This window comes from Hylobates moloch, unplaced genomic scaffold (genome assembly GCF_009828535.3).
Source record: "Hylobates moloch isolate HMO894 unplaced genomic scaffold, HMol_V3 SCAFFOLD_9, whole genome shotgun sequence".
Lineage (NCBI taxonomy): Eukaryota > Metazoa > Chordata > Mammalia > Primates > Hylobatidae > Hylobates > Hylobates moloch.
The window spans coordinates 28,980,461-29,006,929 of record NW_026652284.1 but is presented as its reverse complement, the minus strand read 5'-3'; the positions used below and the strand labels follow the sequence as shown (position 1 = coordinate 29,006,929).

The window sequence follows — 26,469 nt, the reverse complement described above, 5'->3', positions numbered from 1 at the left end:
AATTGACTTTGGTATATTTCTAGATAGAATCACTTAATAAATAGTTCTCAAATTAACGATGTAATTGTGGATATACAGTACAGATATACTACATATATACACACATACACACACACATATAACTTTTTTTTACTGCAGTGTATATATATATATACATATATATATACACATATATATCCTTCTTCCTGCAATTTTCCCCACCTTCAAAATGTTTACTTCCAATTATTCCTTTACCAGCTTACCATCTACACACTAACCCTAAGTGTACTAACGTCCTTATCCTTATATCATTCAGTTGTTTCTTGGACTATGTGGAAGTTGCTTCTTCACTACTAACATACTAACAGTTGAAGTTTCTATTTATGAAACAATTATTTACTATGGGTCAAAAGCAAGTCAGTCACTATAGATCAAATTCAAAACTGGCAACAATGTTGACTGTGGATGTTCTGTGGATGGACAGCCTATAGCAACTATATGAACTGTCTGTGAAATGATCAATTTCAAGAATTTGAAAAACAGGCTCTAGATAACTTACTGAATCTGTCAATGCATTGTAAGCTTAATGAATGCTCTTATGATCATTCATGTATATTATATACTTAGTAATAGGAGGCATTTATTTAACAAATTTTTTTATTTGGCTTTATTGCCAATCGTCCCATTAGATGCTAAGGACACTAGAGTGAACACTTGTGTCCCCGCTTCGAGAAACTTAGAAACTCTTCTAGGTGAAACACACATATAAATGAATGTTGTATATCTTTCATCTTGGCCACAATCTTAGATAAGGTAACATAAACACTTCTTAGGGAAAATAAACTATTTCTGCAAGAACTCAGCTTTTTGGCTAGTGACCTAAGCATTGCTACTGGGGAGTCCATGTTTTAAAGCGTAAAGAATGTGGCTTTGAAGTCAGCCTGATAGGCCTTTGTATCTCTTCTGCAACACAGTAACACAATGTATACACAGACTAGTCACTTAAACCCTCTAAAATGAGGTGCCTAAAAGTTATCCTAAAGATTGTTTTGTTTATTTATTTATTTATTTATTTATTTTGAGATAGAGTCTCACTCTGTTGCCCAGGCTGGAATGCAGTGGCACGATCTGGCTCACTGCAAGCTCTGCCTCCTGGGTTCACACCATTCTCCTACCTCAGCCTCCTGAGTAGCTGGGACTACAGGCACCCACCGCCTCGCCCAGCTAATTTTTTGTATTTTTAGTAGAGAGGGGGTTTCACTGTGTTAGCCAGGATGGTCTTGATCTCCTGACCTCGTGATCTGCCCACCTGAGCCTCCCAAAGTGCCTAAAGATTGTTTTGAGAATAAATGTATGTAGAGGGCATATGATGTACTCAAAAACTTAGTCAATGCAGTTCATATTCTTCATTTCGACAAAAAGGATTCTTTCCACTTAAAATCCCATTAGTAATAAATATAATGATAAAATGGGTAAGCATCATAGATTTTGATTCATGTTACAATGTTAAGAAAAAAGTTCCCAGTTTGTATTATGAGGAGTACATAAACATACTTTTTGGTGTAATGGGATACTGGAGGCATGGAAAAAAAAAAACCCAAATCTGTAAAACTAGCAAATTACCATGAACATAATCATAATAAGCTCTCACTTATAAATTGTGGGTCCTAAACGTTAACATAAACCCTTGATAAACTTTGAAGACTTGCTTTCTCTCTACTATAGTATAGGCAATATTTGACAGTCACTGACATATAATTTTTTTCCTACCCGAAGCAAAAATGGAAAATTTGTAATATGTATGTATTTTTTTCTATCATATTGTATGCTTACAGTAAAAGAGAGGAGAATGAATTACTCTTGACCCTTACTCCAAGTTAGCAAGGTGAGAAGAAATGTAACAGACCCCACTTTATTTATATACTGCTCACACCAAGGCATACTTGGATAGCATAAGAAATCAGGAATTACTTAAAAGCAGGGAATCTATGACCAAAGGCATATGAATTCGCCTAAATACTACCATTCACTAAGGTTCACATATCTCCCAGGAGGGAAGCAGAGGTTTCTCTCAGAAAATTGGATGTTCTCAGGGACATATATTTCTGCTCATACCAAAGTTCTGGCCCAACCAGCAGAGAGATGCCACAGAACTGTGATTCTCTGTGCTGTTAGCAATTGGAAGTAGGGAAAAGCTGTCTACATCTAGACCTTAGTTATCAGCAAGCCTAGCTCTAGAAACCCTGAGCCTAGTTGCAGGCAATCAGCACTGGAGTTCCTATTCTTATTATGAAAGATACAGTTAGCTGCAGGTGAGAGGCTAGAGCCTATCTGCCACCCTACAAGGCTCACACGTGCCACCCCTCTACTCCTCTGACTTAACCTCTTTTACTCCCAGCCATTCTCTCTCCTCCAGCCACACTGGACTCCTTGCTGACCCTAAAACATCCCAGGCATGTTCTCAACTCTCAGATTTGGTCATTACTATTCCAATGGAGCCCCCAACAAATGCCAACAGTGTTGCTTGGCTGCTATAATTTGGTTCTTAAAGTCAAGAAAAGTGTGACCAAATTTATCACCTATTTAGAAATATTTTGTGAGGTAGAAAACATTTACTCTGAGCAGTAGCAAAACTGCAACCAGCCAGTTTTTAAATTTCACAGTAACACTGCCCCAATCCAAATGTGCATATAATGACCATGATAATGAAAAGCAGAGATGACTTCCCATCTCCGTTTGATCTCAGAGAGGCTTAACAATCAGACAGCTGATGAAATTATAATTAAGTCTAAGGCTTTGAAAACAATCCCCTAAAGTTAACCTAATGGTGCAATACAATGTGCATGTGGACCACAGGAAGGAATCTCACACACTCACGCACACCAGAACTTCAAGACCGGACTATAACGGCCCTGAGGAGTCATCCTTATAACGAAGTCCTTGTCATCAAAGCCTCTGCCACTAGTTCTTGCACAGCGCTGCTGTTTGCTAGGGAATGGCATCATTCAGCCATGAAGGCACCAATGTGGCAATGAAAGCACCAATGTTTAGTAAAAGGTATTAGAAAAGGCATCTGCAGATGATGCAAATGACATATTCTCTCCAGAGAATAATATGGTGATTTAAAAACCCAGGCTCTGGACTCAGAACTTAATTCAAGTACCCACTCAGATGCCACTGGTACTAATTACAAGCCATGTGCCTTTAAACTTCATGTTTAACTAAGTCTTGGATTTTTTTTGTGCATAAAATGGGAATCACACTGTAGAAGTGACTTATTTACATATGGTATAGCAGTTAATACTGAGCACTTACAAGTTCCAATTATGCTGCAAATTTTATGTTACATCCTCACAGAAAGCCTGATGTAAGTTCTGTTATTATCCCCATTTTACAGATGAGAAAACAGCCACATAGAAGCTGACTTGTCTGAGTTCACACAGCCAGCAAATAGTGAAGCTGGAATTCAAGCCCAGACTCTTAGCTATTTTGTTGACAATGTTTTAAAATTTTTTTTCTAAAGATTAATAAAGCAAAACATAGAGAATGGTCATCACAGTGACTAATAATAGGTTATTCATAAATATTAGCCAGCATTATTATAATTAATTAGCAACAGACATGTGAAAATTATTCCTATATATACAACATAGGAAAATATTAAATCCTAACAAATTATTTGTTCATTCTTTTATGGCTTTTGTTTAAGAACAATTTATAAGAGGCCAATTCTGTGGTTACAGACAAACTAAAAATGTCATTTAGAAACTCCTTTATTCACAATGTCCCTTAATCTTTGAGAAACTAAATCTTGTGCAGAATGTAAACAATAATAAAGTTATGTTACCATGTTTCTATTGACAACAGAATATTTAACCACAAATATATAAACATAGCCTATAAAATACAGCCTCAAACCATAATTTTATACACATTTGCCCCAGTTTAGATATTTCTTGTAAATCAGATTTCTTAAAAATAATCTAGTTGGATAGCACTATATTTTACAAAATTAAAATTACACCGAGAAAAACAAATCCAGATAATTTACTAGTGTTCTAAGCTTTGTAAAAATGATAAAAACAGCTTAAGATAGATTCCGATAATTTATAAAACTGAACCTATCATCCTAAAATATGTAATACACAGTAAATTTTAAATGCATAAAATTTAGCTGCCTAATTCAAGACTGTATCTGTTACCACCTTGGAAATCTGATATACCAATTCAAAATTACTATTTGAATTACCATCAGAATTCCTGAAACCCTATGTGCAGTGAAGATTCCAACTGCATCTGGTTTTACGTCACCTAAAGACAAATCTATCCGTTTCAAGACAAGTTTAAGCTTCTTCTTGAGTTTGAGTCTAAGTTTACAATAGAGAACACTCAAAATTAAAGCTCTGATTTTTGCTTGCTCACACTTTTTTGGCCTTCCTCGCTCCTTACTCCAAGACAACCAAAAATAAACACTCAAACCAGCAATATATGAACTGACCAAACTTAAGCTCCCATGGACTTAAGACAACCAGCGAAAACAAAGATGGAAAGAATCACTGCTTTGCAAACAAGGCCTTAATTACGTACGTAAATAAAAATCCTTTTAGGGCCACAGCCCTGAGTCCTTCAAAAGAACCTTTCCCAACTACTTCTCATGCTTAACACAAATATCAACACAAAGCCTTTACCACGTAGAGGCTTGCACAGATTCCCAAACATGACAAATCCTCTCCGATTTCATGATCATTTAATAGACGTATCACCAAGAAGCCTATTTCTTAAAAGCTATGCTTTCACAATAAAATACATGGAATAGAATTTCTATTCCATCTTGACCTCCAATTGCATCTGGTTTTACGTCACCTAAAGACAAATCTATGTGTTTCAAGACAAGTTTTTCAGACTAACTGTCCAAAGGAAGCGGGAAAACAGTTGAAAGACGGGCCATGATTGGTGTTTTCATAAGCATCCATTAGTGTCTTCTAGGTCAAGCTTGACTTGTTTAATAGTAATAAAAATATGCATTAATTCATTTGGAAACATATCACTTCTTACAGTGCTTTCCTCATTGCAAGTCAAGCGTTCATTTATGCCACTATTTTCTATTTTTACCTGTTTATATTTTTATATTGCAAAGATGTATAAACTGGGTGAAACCAATCAACGGTTAACATCAACAGTAACAATTCACAGAGGGGTTGGAAGGATGTATGAAAATGTGAATAGTTGAAAGTTTTGAAATATGAAACATTCAAACAACTATTATAACTGAAGAACATTTCATGTAGGAAATAAAAAAGCACAGTACTTGAGGCTGTAGCTCAGTGTCTTTCTGTCTTTATCCCTTAGATGAACCATGAAAATAGGCACTAGCCTGTGAGTACAGAACCTACAAACATTGAGTCTTAGGATAATTTGGCAGCAGACTTAAGAAGAAACTTAATATTCTCTGCCTCTCCATTCCATTCCCTTCTTGTTTGTTCTTCAGATGAAGTTATGGTTTTTGATACAGGAGATTTTCTTGTTTTCTTAGCCTCATTATAGGAACAAGTGGTGGCAGGAAATAAAAAATACCTCTGAGTGAAAAAAGACAACCTATATAAATGCAGGCAAAACCAACAACTGTGCAAACTAAATGGAAGTTCTGTCGACCTAATTAATTTCGATTGGGCTGAGATGATTTTCAACTGGGCTGTGCAGAAGTCACTTAAATATAAGTCGTGGCATATGTAGCTGAAAATGTTCATTGTAGAGTTAGGGGAGGTGATTGACATTTTAAAGACTCTAAATTGTAATGAATTTCTTGATTTCATTCCTTTAATTCATTGGTAAACACTGCTGTTTCAAACTAAATAAGATTTCAAAGAAGAAATAGGAAAATCTACAATGACTACACGCCAGAGAAGTTTGTCAGACATTAATGAATTCACTAATTTTAAGCTGAACTCCTCTAGTGGTGACAGAGAGGAATGAAATAGATATATTATGAGACATATAAGTAGCATGATAAACTGATTCACACACTTAATAAAAACCTAGAAGTTTCCAATATTGTTTGTATCTAAATGGACGTGTAACATCGATCATGAAGGAAGTTTGGGTCCATATTTTCAAACTGAGTACTAAAATAAAACAATACCTCAGGAGATTGAGAAACTTCATTTATTCTCATTTATATCGATACCTTCTAACTTCACTTTCTAACCACCACAATGCTTGTAAAGTACATTAATGAAGATTGCCTGAAACAGGGTGAGATAAGTAATTGTGTATTTGCCTGAAATCAAGTCTAAAAAAATTCATTTCCAAGACATAAAACAATTAAGATAAAGAACAAATTTTATGTATTTTCCAGTTTGGTTGAGGAGATCACATAATTACCTAAAATGTTTTAATAGTTTGAACTTATTTTAGTTATGCAAAAGTCTAACAAAATGCAGTATTCCTAAATATGAATGTGATATCAAGCTATAAAAAGTAAATATTCAGAAATATATTATTACTCCACATGTGCTTAGAAAACAAACCACGCATTACTCACACAAAGCCATCTAAGGGGGAACCCTAAACACACACTCTGTTTCAGTACTGCATGGTTCTTATTTTGTAGGAGACAACTTGCCAATAAAATGTTGAGAAAATGAAAACTTCTTAGTCCTATTCATTTCTTCATATACAAAAAAATTAACTACCAGTATTTCATAATTGCTCTTCCATATATGTACTGGTATATTCTATTGAGCAAAATATTTTAACATACTTAGTCTTCCTTATTTTTAAGTTAATTTGAATGACTGTCTTATCTGGACTTCATAATGATGGAAATGCCTGTTAAAGGTCACCTATGGGCCTTCTGCAGCTCCTGTCAGTGGCTGCCCTCACGCTGACTCTTGCACGAGGCCTGCTGGCGCAGGGACCTGCGGCGACTATGTCCACACCCAGGCTTACTCCACAGTAGGCATGCTTTACCTGAAGTCAAAGCCCAAAAGGAGAGGAAATACGACTGCCTGCTTTAATTTTATTTGCTCTATAAAATCCACTTACACACTAGAACTACTTTCCTATAAATTAAGTTTCTCTCTGATTGCCTATCAAAATGGGAAGAAAAAAGTTTCAGATGAAAAGGCACCTCATTCAGAGATTAATTTTCTGCTACATCAGCAAAGTTTCAATTTTTGATAGTACCCATTTTTCATAAACACTTGAAATGAATGTATTTATGCTAAAAGAAAAATGCAGAATATTTACACATTAAAAGAATCACTGTTGGAATAAAAAAGCATCTCATATCAGAAACAACTGATTTTATATTTTTCCTATTATTAAAAATTACATAACACTGTAAGTTTCAAAAGCCTTCACTAATACATACTGGAATATCACATCAAAAACCACAATAATTTTATAGCATTTAGCTTTATTTTTTTAAAAAATTGTGTAATGAAAGATCACCATGGTGACTGGGAAATGATGGTTAAGAGTTTTGTATATGGATGGAATTCTAACATGGATAATTTATTGAACTTCTAGTGAAAGGTATGCTCTGAGTCATCAAGGTCCTGAGGCTTAGTAACAAATAAATAAGCAAAATAGTATCTATGAAGAAATAATTTTTCAATAGACTAGAGTAGAAATAAATATAATGCAATATGTAACATATCTTTCCATATGTTGAAGTTCTAAAAATATGCATAGTACCTAAATGACTGTATAACAGGTAGCAACAATACATATAACCTTATATGTTTAATCTTAAGTATACGTGGATCAAAGTAGGTATTTCTACTTATATAAAATTTATATAAATATTCATATGTATTAATTACGCAGAATTAATTGTAATTGTTCTACATTTAAAGTATACTAATCTTTAAGTAAATAAATTGTGTGTATATCACCTGGTATGTATATTTCATAAACAATACTTTTTTTTACTTATTTATATTTTCATAGCCAAAGCCTTAAGAACACTAGGCATACAAATTATTTCATTGATATTTAGAAACAATCCAGTCCAATGTTTACATTTAAATAAATTCAGCTATATTTAACAACAAAAGGGAAAATAAAGGAAATAATTCAAAGTTCTCACTGGTCACCCAGTAAAACAACACAAATTGATATTGCAGTGTGGACATGATCGATAAGAAGATAAAACACACTCAAAGGTTAAAAATGTTATGCACACAAATATGTATAATATACATGTGTCTGTATGTATATGCATTTGGCGAAACAAAACCAATCTATGCCATGTTACAACAACTGGAAACATGAAGCTCCTAACAATGAATACTGATTCGTAAGTCACATTATTACCTAAAGGGGAAATATAAGAGTAGTTTTATGATTTTGACAACGGAAATCATAACCACCTAATAACAAAGCATATACTGATGAAGAAACAAGGTGCAAAGTAAACAGTGAGAAGGCAGACACTCACCTTCGGTGCCATTGGGAGTCATGGAATTACTATTTATATGAGAGTTATCGAGTTTGGGGCCACTGGGGGATTCACTACTACCACTCAGACGGCTATGCGGGCTGGTTAGATCCTGCATTTCCATAGACCTAAAGACAAGAAGCCTTCCGTTTGACAGATGTACCAAATTCATACCACCACCGTTTAATGTGCTAATGACTTGACACCTTCTTTGAAACACACTCGCACAAAAGTCCCATTGTATCTATTTCTTAGACTCAAAATAATTCATCGCACATTTTGACTTCAGGTATCCCTTCATCCTGTGTACTATCAAAAGATGTCACTTGCTTTACCTATACAGCCAGTCACGTGAAGCTTTTAAAATTTCATTTTTCTCTTACACAGTTCATCAAGTCACAAGGTCTAACGTGAGACAATGACATCTATTATAATTTTCAAAGAAAAAATACAGTCATCGTTGTCTTTTTATATTAAAAAGGACCAAAGGCATTACTTTTCTAAAAGAAAAGGCAACTATGTAAAGAAGTAAAATGGAAATAGATCACTCTTCTGTGGAATCTGTTTCATCTAATAAATTTGCACTAGGTACTCCCTTATAATTTACCACCCAATTGTAATTTAATGGTCTCCAAACCAAATAAAACACTTGAAACCTATAGTCTAGTGACAGAGAATGAGATAGTCCTGATGCATGTGTTTACTCTGGCAAACTACTTAATTGTTCCTCTGTTTCCCTTGAAACAAATGCAGCATTAAAACATTATGATGTCGGCTCACTTGTTTGCTTTGTGGATTACATACAGCGTGCCCAATTGAAAAAGGATAAGGCCAACATACAGTGGGTCCCTGCAAGCATTAGCACTCGGAATACCTCAGCTGTCACTTACTCTGGGAAATAACAACAATTCTACTTTAGTGCTATAATTTTGCAATTTTACCATATAAAACCAGTTAAATGCCCTCTGAAAGTTCTTAGACTCTGCAGTTACTTATTCTATAAAAGGTACAAAAGCCACTACTCATGTTCACAATTTCAGAACTATACATTTATATTTAATACCCTATTAGTGAAGAGAGAATTTATTTAAAGTCACTAAAAACACACTTTGATACCATTATTCTCTTACAGCCAATTTCTTAAAAGTTTAGGGCCCATTTACTTTATCTTAAACTTTGTATGTTTTTCTAAGAAGAAAGATGGGAGGAGGTTTAATGTTTACATATATTAAGTTAATACTATTTGCTCCTCACCCTATCAGGTCAATAGAAGCTACAGTCATTTTAATTTAGAGGTCGCACTTACATTGACTATGGGTATCAGTTTTTAAAACAGCTTAACATGAACCATTTTACTTCTAAAGTGAGCTTTGACTTCCCCAAATATTCTGAATTCAAACTAGAAATGGTCTAAAATCCAATTTTTCTCTCCTGATTCTCATTACACATTCACAGTTTTCCTAACACTAGAAACTATAGCCCATAATTATTTTCAAACCGAGGTTCCTATTCCCTTTCTACATACTTAAAATGTTTTACAAGCACACACACACAAACTGTTAAGTAATTTCCAACAGAGGCTGTTGCTATTAATAGAAATAATTAAGAAACACTAGACAAAAATAGATATGGGTCACAGAAAGGTAATCTCCAAAAATGTCAAATATCAACAATATCCTTACCTGCAACTTGAGGAAACAGCAACATCTGAACTGGCTTGAGATGTTTGCACCTGTGATCAGGGGTAAAAAAAATTAGAAGCTGTTGTTACTCTGCTTCAGTGGCAGCTCTTAATTATACAGAGCACATGGCTGAGAACGACAATGCTCTCTTTTAACCAAAAGAGAAAAAGGAGGATACTGCAGCAGTGAAAGGCATATTGTCTTTAAGTTGAGGTCTCAACTGTTGTTTCCTCCTGCAGGTCTATCCTCCTCCTCCTCCCCTTGTCAGGGGGGGAAGGCAGCCAAATGACGTGATAGTGATTCATCACTGGCCTATGACAGCTGCAAACGGGATTACCCCTCCCCCAATCAACATGCAAAGCAGCCTTGCCCAGGCAGCTTGGAAAAGGTGCTTGGAAAAAAAATAGCGATTGACAAAATGAGCGTGTTTAACAGCAATAGTTCAAGCAGTAATCCTCCAGCATCCTCAGAAGATCTTTCATCTTCTGTTATCACCAGCTGAAATAGAGCTCCCGCCCACCCCTTTGACTCCTGACAGTTTCTTATCCTTATCATAATGGTTTTCTCCTACATTTACTATTTGTCATTTAACATTCACTAAAACAGCTTCTGGGCAACTTTCAGACAATGCTGGACTAACTATATATGGCAAAGGCAAGTCTTCATACCTAAAGTCACTCCATTGAACAATGGGCTCATTTACCCTCGCCAATTTAAAATTCAATGGGTTCTTATTCAGTTCTGCCTGGTAAACTAGAAAATGTAGTTAGCTTTTTTGGTTGATTTTCCATCTTTTAAACCGAGGAAGAAAATGGAAAGTTTAATAATCAATTCACCATCCTAGCCAGCCTACATTTCAGTCTCTCTTGTTTCTAGATGAATCTGTACTTCAGGACTTCACTGAACAACTTAACTAATGTGCAGGCCTTGACAGTCACTGCCATTCTTCTAGAAGCAGCTCAAACTGCCAGCAGGTGATAAAGCTCAGGTGAGGCCAGGCTGCTGGCTTGTAAGCTCAGGCTAACACCTCAGTAGGAGAGCATTCTGCAAAACGTTTAAAATGGCTCAGAATTCCAAATCTTTGATGTGCATTTTCATTCAACCTGAACTGACATCAATTAGGGTTACAGAACAAAGATGAGAACTAAAGCATCTCAAACGGCATTACAGTTATCCAACCAAACGTCTTCTGTTAAGTCCTGTTATTTTTAAATTATGATTTATGAAATAAGAAATACTACCTTTCTAGCAAGAATAAAGCATCATTAAAGTCTAACTGTCTTGGTATAATGTTACATAAAATTTCTAGGTATGTTTCTACAATACGTGCAGGATGAAAAACAATTTTTAAAAGACGCTTAAGATAAAAATTAAATTTCAATGCCTACAGATGTGTCATTCCGTGATAATAGGCTTCTGCAATTTTTGTTAAAATTAATGTTCTCACACAAGTGTAAGTGGTTTCCTTTAGAAACTCCAGCAATATACCTCAAGGATAAATTTCCTTTTTCTTTTTTTGCCTCCACTTTTATACACCTGGAATAAATTATAGGTGAGAACTAACTTAGTTTTAAGAACTCTCCTGGCTTAATTATGTGAAAGAGTATTTAAAGCATTCTTTCTGTTAAATGTTAAAATACATTTCCATTTTAACATTAGCTGGAAAGTACAATGTTGGAAATATAATTTTAGTTTCAGTATACACTTTGAAAGTTGGTTAGATTTATATTTGTGCTTTAACCAATCATATTTAAATTTCAAAGTCAAATTGTTAATAAAGAAAAAATGAACTTCAAAACAAGAATTAGTCTACCACATTTCAGTGAAAAAATGCGTTTTCACGACAACACATTTCTTTAATGCTGGCTAAACTAGACTCTACTGTATTTTCATACTCTACAACTTTTGAAAGTCCATATGCATGATCTACATTTCATTAACTATACTTCAGATATATTCTTTTGTGTCTCAGGGATTATTTAAACCATGTGTTGTGTGTTACTGTATTTAAAAATGACTCTTTAATCAAAATAACTTTAAAACAACTAATCCTCACTTAGGCTGGTCAGCTGAATCCACATCGTGGTCCAGGAAAAATAAATCTACTCTCAAGAATGCGAATGCAGACAACAATTAGACACAGATGTGAGCAAAATTAGTTACAGTTTACAAAATGCTACACTTCACATGCTTTTAGTTTTTTATGTGTAGTACAAGATTACAGTGCAGAAGGAAACATAGTCTTATAATGACTTATCTAAAAAGAACACCTACTTCTGATTGCTGTTGATTTCCTCTCATGTTTGATAATATCTCTGGAAGTTTGTCTTGTAAAGGTCTAAAACCATAATGTGTGTTGAAAATAATTAATTAGGGATATTTCCATTCAAAAGAGAAAAATATTATTTTATTGTTTCTAGAAAAGTGATGTGAGGCATTCAGTAAGTTCACATTTTCTGTTTTACACCCATAAACTTAGTATCTTTCTTGTCTTCTCCTAATCTGGTATTTTTAACTTAAATACTTCTATGAGTGCAAAAATATTTCCCATAACATAACAAATGGTCATCTTATATTACAATCAAGTCATTTCGCTTTAATGCTTTTTAAAACTCATTGTATAGAATACCTATAGTAGCATATTGACAGAGTTGTGAAAATACAAATAGCAACAAGCAGAACTTCTTAAAATTCAAATTCAAGAATCCTAAACTAGTAACTTTGACTTCTGATTAGTTAATGAGGTCTTTTAAGTTTGCCTTTTTTCTAATTAAATTTATAATTCTTCACAGATGTAACTTTTGTTGATATTCAATTTGTCTCTCTCATTTTGTTAAACCTCACATAGTACTTCGCCAATCCATTGAATAGCCACATTAAATCTGTTAATACCATGCTCTTCAACCCCAGAAATTATTTCCAGAAGGCAAACTTGCTTTGAGAGATCATCAAACAAGACTTAAGGTACACATTTTATCACATTTTCCCTACCACAGAGCTCAGGATGCACAGCAAAAATCATGACTTTTGCACTGTTTATTATACTTTGCTAAATTACAAATCAAAAGCATCTGACAGAAGATCATGCATGAAGCCAAAAAGTTAATAATGTTCTGTGAAAAGTAAACTGTAAATGGAAAGGGATTCTAAATCTCAGCAGCACAGGGCAAATAAAATGTAGGTGCTTGTCTGAATTATGGGTTTTCCATAGGCTTTTTTTGCTTGCTAGAAGCAATTTTTATAAAATGACTATAATTTAAAACTTTTTTTCAAACCGAAAAGAAATTTTCAAAGTGAAAGTACTGAGCTTATCTAAATAAATAGAGCTGGCAGGCAAGCTAGTTTTGTCCAACCACAGATCAACCTGAGTACTCCCAAATTTGAAAGACAATAGCAATTTTCTCATCAGAATGTATTTTATATAAAAAAATTTTCCTTAGCCATAAATTTGTGTTTTAGCGTATATTCTTGCTAAAATTTCTCCTCAGTCGATATCTCCAACTATGGCATCACTGTTGTAATGAAAACTTAAATTTTAAAAATGAAAACCTAAACCCAAAATTGAAATGAAGTTCTAGGGAGACGTAGATGTTTTTTAAATGTTAACACTATATTTCCTTCTTTATCAAAGACTCCATAAAATAAATGCTTTAATACTACTGTTGATTATTTTCATGTAGTATACTACATTACTTTTTGCAATGCGTCGTTTAAAGAAAATGACAAAATAGAGTCCGCGTGAAAACAAAAACAAATAAGTATTTAAACCACATGGATGCTACCAATAGCTTTAAAGGATTGTTTTCAATATCAATTATTTAAAATGTTGAAATACTTTTGATATTTGATTAAACAAGTGGTTTTATTCTTGCTGCAAGTGTTTTTCTTCTTTACAATGTATTCTTATACGATTTTCACAAATGGAAATTTTCTTTTGAGAAAATCATTTATCATGTCTATGAAACTCACACAGCAGTGGACTTCCATTTGGCCCTCTAAAACTGAACAGTGGCTCCATTAGGCTTCTATGTCTGTCACCGCAAAGAATGTTCAAAGATTGAAAATCCATGGCTGCTTGCTCACTTACTGAACACTTTGGGCCTTGGGAGAACTCAAGCATGGAGAAAGTCAAATATCAAATATTTGATAATGCAAAAGCATGACTGTACATGTGTGCATGTCCTCAGACCCCAGACTGTGGGGGGAAAGACTCATGCAAGCATAAAATAAAACCTACTTTGAAAGACACATTATAAAAACAATCCCAAACCTATAAAAAACTACATTATGTGCTTACTATCGACTTTTTGTACCCCTTGCCATTTTAAGAAATAAAACATAAAAACGTTTGCCTAAATTCAATGACAGCTCTGAATTTATTGAATTCTTGCAAATGCTATGCTTAAGTGTTCAAAAACTCCTCCAATAAATATAAACCCATGAGTCATTAACAATTCATATACTGATTTTGAATGGCAAATATTTTAAATGATAATTCAAAAGTTTACAGATCTTGTTTTTAACGTCAAGGTCCAGTCAAGCCTTACACAAAATGTCAATAAGAGAAAAATATATTAATTGGGTAAATGTTTGTTATATCACCTTTTGAAGAAAAGTTTAATATAACATTTGGGAAATTTATTTATTAAAGCAAAAATATTTTCTTCCTTAAAAAGTGCTATCAATTTAATGTTGTTATCTGTTGTCCTTTCGAATGTTAAATGCTTCATTTTTTTCATATCAAAGTGTGTACAAGTTACTTATGTATTGCAATGAACATACATGCACCACTTTATTCAATACCACACAAATATATTTGAGATTTGTGCAGCAATTCAGAAAAGAGATATGAAGTCATCTCCCTACAAGAATATGGTCCTGCATTACATTTATCTAGAGCATAACAAAAGTAATTGTTAACAATTAATTTGTAATTATCTCTTAATGATCCTAATCGCTCATAATTTGGAGGTTGGGAATTCTACTTCTAGGATGAAACCCTGTGGCTCATAAAGTACTAGGTACAAAGTGTCATAATTTTCCCCATGCCGTAATGTTTTTCTTTGAAAACAAATCAAAACAATAATAAAAGCGCTCCTGTTAGCTTGGGCTTTGCCCACAGGACAGCTGTTGTCAGTCACTACAATTTTTCAAACAGTCAGCTTGTACTTACAGCGCTTACATCTGCTGCATCCACCAGTTTAATGTGTTCCTTCGAATTTTCTGGGTTAGCAAACCTCCATTCCTGACATAGTTTTGCTCCTGGATGGGGACGCGCGAGGGCTCTCAGGCGCGCTGGTGCAGCCGCGGCGCTTCGGGGAGCGGAGCGCCTCTGCGGGGGAAAGCTCGGCGCAGGGGGCGGGCGCCTGGCCGCTGCCGCAGGCTCGGGCTGCCGAGCGACTGAGCGAAAACGCGTTCCCCAGGAAGAAACCCGCCACAGTGGACGGCAACAGGAAGGCTTAAAGTCGGAAGTGGCACTGGAGAGTTTCTACCTCGCCCCAAACTCGGAGCCATCAGCTCCCACCGTTCTGTTTGGTAACAGCTTTGCGCCCAGCGCTCCTTCCCCACCAAACAGCAGCCGCAGATAGCATCTGAGAACCCCAGACAAAGAAACAGCAGAATCTCATCCCTCGATTTGTTTGCGCAGCCTTGTAGGTCTGCCCATGGAGCCTCGGGGCTTTTTTTTTTTTTTTTTTTTTGGTTTTTGCAACGCAAACCACAGCTATTCTCTTGTCCTAACCTTATTGGCTTAAATGCAACAATTGAAAGGAGCACTGCTCTGTCTGACTCAACCTTGCTGTTTAAAAAAAAAAAAAATTATGTAAATGAACGCGCCCCACGCTATCTGAATAAACAGCTGTGTGAGAATAACTTCTCTGAGACATGGTCAACACACACGCGTCCTCTTGCAACAGTAGTTATCAATTAAGATCTTTGGGGAGTAGTCACACGTTATCTTTTACACTTTTCCTAAACTTTTTTCAGGCCCTGAAACTTAGGGAATCCACTACTTTTCATAATTTATTTCCTAACTAACGTACCTACTACTGAAACAGGTCTGGGGGAAATCAAAAACTAGAATGGCCATTTCCCTTTAAGTAGAAAATGAAAAAGCAAACGTGCAAGCTTTTATCAGTTTAACAATGAAAGCCTGAAGGATGAATCCGAAATGATTTCTAGAATGGCAAATCTCCCGTGAACAATTCCTTGGCTATGAACCAGATAATGTTTCAGTGTTAATATTTTTAAATGATTTTTGGAAAAGATTCATGTTATCTAGAACTCTTTCTTTACAGCTTATTCTTTAAAAAAAAAAATTCTTACTGACCTCAGAATCTATGCATGACAGTGTATAACACTCACCTAAAGAGCTGAGCTTCAGTTATGTTTTATGCAGATACATGACTTTGGTGATAAGACTTAACCATTATGTTGATTTCAAATATTCAAAGAAGGCATCGTTTATGTGACTAATGATTGTATCTTAATTTGCCAGCCCTGTGCCAACATTCAAATACAAATGTTTATTTTGATACTAGCCACTCGTTGTAACCAATTTTGTGCTCTAAAATAAAATCTTTATGCCCATTGGATTTTTCTTAAAACTGTTTTGTCATCACCCATAGAATACTATTCTACTGATTAGTCTTTTATTTAAAGAAAAAAAAAGCATCCTCATTTTTTAGGCACTTGATAGATGTGAAAAAAATTTTTAAAAATCACAATAACTTTTTGCATGACTTTATAATACATTTCCAGATCATCAACTAATAAAACACATAGACACAATCATAACTTTATATTGCTGATATGTAAATGAAAGCACCATTCCGATGCAAACAAAAAATAAAAAGCTGCTAATGACCAAAATTTAATACAGACTTCCCCCCAACCACTGAAAGTATGCCAGTCTGAATTCCTCAGAAAAGAACACTTTGTCAAACATAAGCGACGGCTTAAACTGCAAACTCACCTAGGATTTCATTTCGTATAGTACCAGCAAGGAATCATGGGCTAGTCATCTACCATATTTGGGAAGCCAGGTCAAAAAACAGTTGATTGCTATTGGATCTGTTCATATATGCAGCAGAAATAGAATTATGTTACCATCTACTGCACTTTCTCAGACCAGAAGTATCAGTTATTCAATATACTAAAGTATATATGCAGAAAATAAAATACAGCTTGTAATGGAGATTTCTAGCGTTGTCAGATAAAATGTAATGTGGTAATTCAATCTGATATCAAACAGTAAATACTTTTGCAACCACATTTATTTCTAAGCTCTATAAAATCTAAAATTTGAGGTGTTAGAGAATTAAACAATGCTTGAAATTTTACATTTAGCTACCGTATTCATGCTTCCAATTGTTTAACAATTATTTTAGACATGAGAGTAAGAAATTATTTTTCTAATCCATGAAAGATTATATTGAGAAATCCAGAATATACGAACTACATAAAATCAAAACAGTGGGAATATTATGTAAAGTATGTCACATTTATATACAAGTTACTTGCCTACATTATAGTTAAATGTATCATATTACATATTTTTATGCTGAAATTTAATTTTTATTTATATAACCAAATGAAATATTAAATAAATTATGCATATAATTATGAAGAAAATTAGTAAAAGCATGATGAATGTAATGTGACCACTAATTGATATGATATAGCTCATGCTTCACAATTATGTAAGAAAGAGCTTAGTCACTGACTAAAAGTAATATCCATGTGCATATTTACTACTTTTAAAGAGTTTCATTTTCCTGAAGCAAAATTAGATGGATTAAAAACAATCACGTTTACCCATAAATTGTGTATGGTTACTACTTTTGAATATCCAATATGTAATCATTACTATTGCATACAATTTAAACCAAAAGTAAGTTATCCTATGATAAACAGCCACATTTAAGCTATTAATAACACCTAGTTTATAGTGTATTGATAGCCTCATTTCTAAATCTTCACCAACTATAACTGTATTATGTAACTTAACCATATACTTTAAGGACTAAATTGTTCCCTAAATACAGTCATACATATTACTACAAAATTTAGGAAAATTTGTTGAACATTGCTACTAGTAAAAGGTAATAGAAGAAAGCATTGCTATTTCATATTTGCCATGTAAATCTCAATACATAAATGTATGGAAAGGAGTTTTAAAATTTTCCAATATGCTTTTTCCTCAATAAAAAAATACATAATTTTATCTGGAAAGGGAAAATACTTGAAATATTCAACTATAATGAAATGTTTGAAAACCGTCAAGGAGACAGTATCTTTCATATGCTGTTATCGCCAAACAGGTTTTATGTGACAGAGCCAGCTGTTGCCTAGATACCTGCCTGGTTATATGAAGGAAGTCTTCAATTTTGGTAGAAGAGTTTAGTGTTTTAGGTTAAGGGCATGATCAAAAAAATAAGCAAATGTCATATATATATATACACACACACACACCATTTACATTACATTTGTAATATTTAATACTTATTACAAATGTCATGTATATATATGTGAGAGAGAGAGACAAGGACAGATACAAGGAACTCATTACAACAATCTAAAAGGTAACTTGGGCTTTTCTAAAACTTCACGAGTTAACAGTTGATTAATCAAATTAAGTATAACAAATAAACACGAGAAAACAAAGGATAAAATACAGGTATCCCTTTTCCTTTTAATTCCAATAATGAAAATAAAATTATTTTACAGTTGTGAAGTTGTCAATAAATGATGCACTTTGAAGTTATTTTTCTTCTATTTGTGTTTACTTTGAAATAACTTTAGAAGTCAGCATGCATGCTATTACCTGGTCCAAAAGTTTACTAATCTCTTTGTTTCTATGCTTCTTATGAGATGATTATTTGTCAAAAATAACAGTATAGTAAGTTGCAAAATATAATCAGCACTTAAAGACTAATGCATTTTCTTAAAAAAGCAAAATCCTAGTCATTATTTCTTCCACATGATTCAAATCAATATGTGGAAGTATTCAACATTTTGTAATTCAAACTGTTCAAAGTAGAATGGCAAATACAGTATTCCAAAATACTATACTTCCAGTCTTCCTGGTTTCATATAAATTTATTTTTCTTGTGGTCCATGCCATGGCACTACCTCCCTGGCTTCTTTATGGAGCCTTTGGAACCGTGTCTGGACGGCTGACACTATGATCCTTGCTGGCATTCGGAGTGGTCACTTCTATGACCTGCTCTTTCCCCGCCAGCACGAGACCTACAATGAGGGTCCTGCTCCCAGGAGCCTTCTGCTGAAATGCAACCAAGTAAAACATCCTCTATTTATTTTAAGAATGATATTAAATCTGCCAAACTGAATGTCTACCAATATTTTGTGAAATGTTTTCCATTCAAACTCCAACATGATTAGCTTTTAACAGTAAAGCTAAGGAGGTAATTAACTATTAGCTGTACCATGGAAAATTATTTTAATACATATTACAGTCTTTATACCAACGCAATATGAAAATATAACCTATTTCCTGACTTCCTAAAGAGCACGTTGATTATTATGTATTAATAATAATACTTATTTATGTAGGGTGTGAAACTTGTTATCCTGTGTAGTAATGACTGCCTATCAGATATTTTTTTAAAAAATTATTATTCTTAATAGAAACTTTGAGCAGCACTACTTAAAACTAATAGTGATAGCAAGAGCAGTGGCAGATTTTTAAGAAAAGGGGATGAGATAATATAGGTACTTAAAAAAATGATAAAACAGGTTTCCTATTTTAAAATCAACTGATTTTCCAAAATGGCAAACCGTTACTTTTTCTTCCTTCTGCCAAAAAATATATAAATAATTGGTCCTGGAAGCATATGTTTAATCTCAGTGATAAGTTATTTTGCTTTCTCACACTGTAAAATGGGTTTCTGTTGACATGAAGCAACCTAGAAAACCCAGGTTGTTTCTTCATCAAGATTTTTTCCTCTAAGCCATGGGCAAAACCAATCTTGTCAGCACCTCCCAAAACATGTAAGAGGATCTGGAAATTTGCTTTGTGTTTTTCAGGTTTCATGACAGCTGAGTTCACAGTTTTTAAATTCTTCGGAAACAATGAATAGCTCATGGAGGAAAGAAGGGAATTAGCATTTATGAAGTGCTTACTACATGCCAGGCACTGTGCTAGGCATTTTATATTTTTACGAATCCTGATTTTTTTAAATATAAGTGATTTTTCCCTATTTGTTCTGCAACCTGCCTCATTTTTCTAGCACCATCAAAGTCACTTCTAAACAGTAGATGGAGCAATGGGACATTAATGTCTCCTCATTGTATCATCATTTTGAAGCAAGGTGATAGCCCATAAAGTTAATAAAAATCCAGAAAAGTGTGTGATATTTGAAATGATACATATTGATATATACCAAAATAATATATCCAATATGGAGGAGAAAATATCACTATATAGTAGCTGATTATTTCTGAACACATATTGCAAGTTACTTTGTGGATGCAAAAATAAAAGTACATTAAATGGTCAATAGAGAAAAAATCCTTGAACTTGAATTGGTCAAATCAGGAGATGTGGGTTTTTTCTCCTTACATATTCAAAAAGGTTAATTATTTCCTAGAGATTATAAATATTCCCAACTTATTCTTTATGTTAAAAAGGAAAAGCAGAGTCTGAGTTTACAATAAGCAATTACATGCATGTCTTGTTTCACAGTTACATCAATTTCTTACATTTTACCTTTCTTAATTTCAGTTACCCAGTACGATATGCTTTGGTTTTAATAGTTATTATATCATAAACACTTGATTTATTCACTGAGGAAAGAATTATATTAAAAGTGCACTTCACATTTCCTGATGCATTTGGATGTATGGTTTAAGTATTCAGAATCAAGAAGCTCTATTATTATTACAAAGGAATTGCCAGGGACTGGGGAGAGGGAACCCCCAAACCTAATAACCTACAGAATTTTTTTCTTCCTTCAAGCAGTATTAATTTTTCTTCCTCCAGTCTCCCAAATCGGACAAAAAAAAAAAAAAAAAGAGTAACCTCTAAAGCTGTTTTAGATAGAAGGTCAGAATTCAAAGGATCAGTAACTTAATCCACAGTGCACTGCAATCGCATTGCCATTGGAAACACAACCAGAAGCACCATTATTCTAGAAGTTTTTATTAAGCAATGTCAATAGGTATACAACCTGGAGGTTTCTCTCTACTGTAAGGTTTATCTAGATTCATGCCTGCAAGTGACCAAATTGCCTTGGGTGCTTGGATTTTCCTTTAGCATACTATGGTGTGAGGGAAAAAAGTAGACTTTATGTCACATATTAAGGAAAACAATAGCCTCAGTGTGTTCAAATACTTAAAACAGAATTCCTTTCTGCAACCCAAATGTAAGTACGATTAAACATTTTGTGGTCTTTAGATACTCCTAATTAAGAGGAATGCTTGTTTTAGATGGTTTAATATTTGGGGTATTATACTGAATATTGAAATGTGTGATTCATGTTCTTTCAAAAGATATAAACCTGGAAAATATCCTCTGCCTCTTTCAGGGATTCTGTTTTAATACTATCAATGATCTGGTTTACCTGAAATACAGAGTAAAGCAAAGCCAAAGGTCTGGGATTTTTGAGTTAGTATGTTTTAAATGTGGAAGATTCTTAAAAACAACACCCTGGTTGATAGAGAGTTACAGGCTGGTGGCTTGTTTTTTTAATCAATACAAGGAGAAACAAATAGTTTACCAAGAGGTCAGAGCACCCGTAGAGGAGCCCTCTGCTGCACGATTATCATTGACAACCCCTGCTGAAAGATCCGCAAAGCCCCCATTAGCTTTGGCCTCTCGGGATTGCTGTTCACTTTCCTTCCTGTCTTTCCCTGAGAGGAGGATCTTCCCTGCTTGTAGAGAGTGGATGCAGGGGAGTGGGTAAGGAGAAGGTGAAGGAGGAACAGGACAAAAACAAAAGTAAAAAAGAAGAAAGAATTTGTTATTCAGAACAATGATCCAAAAACCTGCCTAAGAATCCCAGCCTTTTTAAAAGAATGACAGCCTATGACTTAGAAATTCTAAAGGAAAAAGACAATGATTTTAGATATGCAGACTTTATGCGTTTTGAATTTGCAGTATTGTCACAGTATACCTCTTTTGGGAGAAATTGTACTTGATAAACCTAAAAATGGACACAAATATGGATGACCTAACTCACCACAAATAAATGTATTCATGATTAATTACTGAAGACTATCAAACAGGAGGGACCACACCTTTAAGCTCTGTATTTAGAATTTTCCAAAATTATGCCTATTATCAACCCACGAATGACTTATACGTGAAAAGGAAAAAAAATTAGACATTTCACATTAAGATCTTCTTAAGGCCGGGTGTGGTGGCTCACCCCTGTAATCCCAGCACTTTCGGAGGTCAAGGTGGGTGGATCACAAGGTCAGGAGTTCAAGACCAGCCTGACCAACATTGAGAAACCCCCCCGTCTCTACTAAATACACACACACAAAATTAGCTGGACGTGGTGGCAGGTGCCTGTAATCTCAGCTACTCAGGAGGCTGAGGCAGGAGAATTGCTTCAACCTGGGAGGCGGAAGTTGCAGTGAGCCCAGATCATGTCACTGCTCTCCAGCCTGGGCAACAAGTGAGACTCCGTCTCAAAAAAAAAAAAAAAAAACTTCTTAAAGCAGTATATGGCAACACTGATTTCCTATTCCATTTTTGTATATTCTTGGATTTCATGTCTATCTTTATTCAAGGTTGAAATGCTATTCTTTTCTTTAAGTGTGTAGAATTATTAACATCTCTCTATAGGCAAGGGTACTACTCACCAGATTAAAACAAATGCACCAGAGATTCAAACGAATTCTAATTCTGGTTTCAACACGTGCTTTCTCTATGTCTTCTGTTGTCACAGTACTTATTCTCTCAATTTATAATTTATAACTAGCTAGCTATAAAATGGATGCAGTGGTACACACCTTACCAAATTGGTATGTGGATGAAAATGTTTACTGCTATGGTAAAGCTCCCATGGAGAAAAAAATAGCAACAGAAAAGTTAATTTCAAATCAATTTAATTAAATGAATGTGGAATGGGTGCTCAAACAGGGCATAGTTTCCAGGGTTTAGCACATAGGAGGTGCTTGGTGAATGTTATTAAATTAATTAATACATGCACACAAGGCTACTTGAGGGAACATGGCCCTGATTTGTGAAAGAAAAATGATTTCCTTGAATTTTCATTTTCTTTTTTCTTACAGATTGTTATATGTTCCTTCCATTGAAAACTTTAAAGCTGGACTGGCTCGGGCATTATCATTATAGGAACATAATTTTATTTTATGTACAAAAATATTTAAAATAATTTATGGGACAAAATTGAGTCCTTAAAAACTGTGCTAGGAATTTGCCATCCTGACAACAGGGAACAACCAAACTCCAAGGAAATTAAGGAATTAGAACTGTTCCGTTTTAGGTTAAAAAAAAAAAGCCACCATATACTGCATTCTAGCTATGTCATATTCTTCCCTAAGTATACTGTTATCTTCATACCGGCTCATATTTCACTTTTAAATTCCTAACCAAAATAGACAGAAAAATTAATTTAAAAATTTAACAGAGTACTCAATAGGATGAAAGTATATTTAAAGAAACCCTACATGTCCTGCCTTTCAGAAATAGTTCATTGTAGGTGTGTCCACAACACCATCACTTTCAAATTTTGCAGCTTTTAGGTGGTTCAGAAATCTAACCAACAAAGTTAGTTAGCTGGTCTATCAGCCAGTAATCAGTCACTCAATAAATATTTATCATGCATCTAGTAGGTGCCAGGTACTATGGGCATAGATGAAACAGTAAACAAGGCAGACAGAATTCCCACACTTAAGGAAATTATGTGTCCATAGAAGTGTAAATAAATGAAAAGGTAGCTGACTGAACATATGCATTTGTTTTTGCTTTCTCTAGAAATCCCCTAGAGCACAAGTAAAGGGATTTTTTTTTAAGGCACAAATCCCCAAGAATGAAGGAAAGCAGGTAATAGGAAAACAGTAACACATTTTAATTAATTAATTAATTAATTTAGAGACAGGGTCTCACTCCGTCACCCAGGCTGGGATGCAGTGACGCAATCATGGCTCCCTGCATCCTTGACTTGGCAGGCTCAACCAGTCCTCCTGCCTCAGCCTCTGAGTAGCTGAGACTACAGGCACTTACCACAATGCCTAGCTATTTTTTTTTTTTTATTTTAGGTAGAGACGAGGTCTCATTCTGTTGCTCAGGCAAGTCTCAAACTCCTGAGCTCAAGCAATGCTCCCACCTTGGCCTCCCAAAGTGCTGGGATTATAGGCATGAGCCACTACACCCAGCCTTAACAAATTTTAAAAGTGAGGGAAAAAATCTAAACCACACAGCCCATTAGTAACTCACTTAGCAGATATGAGAAAGCTGAATCCTAAGTTGGCAGTAAGGAAAGCTGAAAAGCAATCAAAGTTACACCACCCAACTCCTCCCATCCCCAACATCTTAGCAATTGATGATACGTAGGTACTTCTGCAAGTGGAAGTACAAGTAAGGCTACCATAAGGAGGATTAGGTACAAGTCAGTATAAGATGCAGTAAGACCCTTTTCTCCACTCTACATAGGCAGTAAAACAAGTAGACTATGGATTGTAGGAGAAGCCCTGGGGTGTGCTGAAGAAGCATGCACCATTTTGATAACAGGCAGATTATAAAACACTCACACTGAATGCTGGGATAACTGCCCCTGCTCTCTTCCTCCATAACTTTTCCTCATTAGGGTTCCCAGAACACTGTCAGCCAGTGATTATCCAGGCAGGAGCCTAAATTGATTTCACTAAGTATTCAGACCAGCCCCAAAGGAAAGATCTAAATCACTTACACCTGGGGACCTCCTAAGGCGAGAACTCAATCTGATCACTCTAAAGTAAAAATCATGGGCAACAAGTCATTTAACTAAAGTAAAAACCATGGGCAACAAGTCATTTAACTAAAGTAAAAACCATGGGCAACAAGTCATTAACAAAGTTAATGCCCTACTCTTAAATATAAGCCAACAATTAAGAATTATGAAGAGTCTGAGGAAAGCTTCTCAAGAAATGTAGAAACCAAATGAAAAGCAAAGCAACTTGCAGGAAACAGAGATCAAACAAAAGCAAATGTCAAGAAAACAAAAATAAACTCCCATTAATATGAACAGAGAAATAAGAGAAGATACTGAAGCCATGAAACAAGATAAGAAAATAACAATAATTATTTTTTTCTTTTAAAAGAACATCTAACAACAAAAAGGAGCCCTTGGAAATAAAATGTAAGATAACAGGAAAATAAAACTCAATACGGTTTGAAAAATAAAACTGTCGAATTCTCCCAGAGAAGAGAGCAAGAAGAGATGGAAAATAGAGAAGTATAGAAAATATAAGAAAATGAGAAGTTATAGTTCTGGTTTTCCAACACCCAGATAACTAGAGTTTCAGAAAGAGAGGAAGGACAATAAAGGCTAAAATTTAGACCAGTAATTCTAAGATATTTCCTAGGGCATGAGTTTTCGGATTGAAAGAGCTCAATGATTACCCAACAAAAAGAGTGAAAACAACTCACATCCATGGATATTATTCGGAAATTTCAGAATACGAAAAAGATGGCCCCTACAAACTTCTAGAGAGAAAAAATAGACCACATACAAAGCCTAGGTCATGACTTCAGACTTCTCAGTTAGAACATGTATTTCTAGAAAGTAGTAAAGCAATGGCCTCAAATTCCTAGATGACAAATAATTCCCAGCCTAGAATTTTATAACCTACTATACTTTGTAAGTAGGAAAATTAAATATTTAAATTAAATTTAAAACATTTTCAGACAAGTAAATTATCAAAAATTAACTTCCAAATCAGGTTAATTTCCCAATCCTTTCTCAGGTTACGAACAGACAGTGTGTTCCATTAAATTTAGGAAGCAAACCTCCTTTACAAACTAGATAATCCAAATAGGAGAAAGATGAATATAATTTCTGGTTCTTATGGAAAAGGAAATTCTAGAATGATAGCTATGCCCTAGGCATGACAGTCCAGACTTGAGAAGGCCAGAAGGCTCCAGGAACGCATTTATGAAGATGAGGGAATTGATACAATAACAGATACATCTGAATATATGCAAAGGAGAGGTAAACAAATAGGGGAGAGCACAGAATTGAATTATTAAAAGGAATCATCAACTTAATTCAACAATACATCAAAAAGATTATACACCATGACCAAGTGGGGGTTATCTCTAGGATTCAAGGTTGGTTTAACATTCCAAATCAATCAATATGATACGCCACATTAACAGAATGACATTTCAAAAGC

General features: G+C 34.6%; 1 protein-coding gene across 15 annotated transcripts in view; it reads right to left on the bottom strand.

Annotated features, from left to right (window-relative positions):
* The window catches only part of EYA1 (EYA transcriptional coactivator and phosphatase 1), a 329,028-nt gene that overhangs the window by 150,066 nt on the left and 152,493 nt on the right, over positions 1–26,469 (bottom strand). For 8 of the 15 annotated variants that reach the window (XR_009214881.1, XM_058444188.1, XM_058444186.1 and 5 more), the window contains one exon: positions 10,105–10,154. The exons of 2 other annotated variants lie outside the window; for them this stretch is intronic. Coding sequence is in view for 12 of the 13 variants with exons in the window: in XM_058444181.1 (XP_058300164.1) it covers positions 10,105–10,154 (50 nt within the window). In the remaining variant the exon portion in view is untranslated. Of the gene's footprint in view, positions 1–8,422; positions 8,551–10,104; positions 10,312–26,469 lie in introns of those variants that run through there. 5 more of the 15 variants (XM_032759583.2, XM_032759586.2, XM_032759585.2 and 2 more) reach the window with 2 other exon arrangements.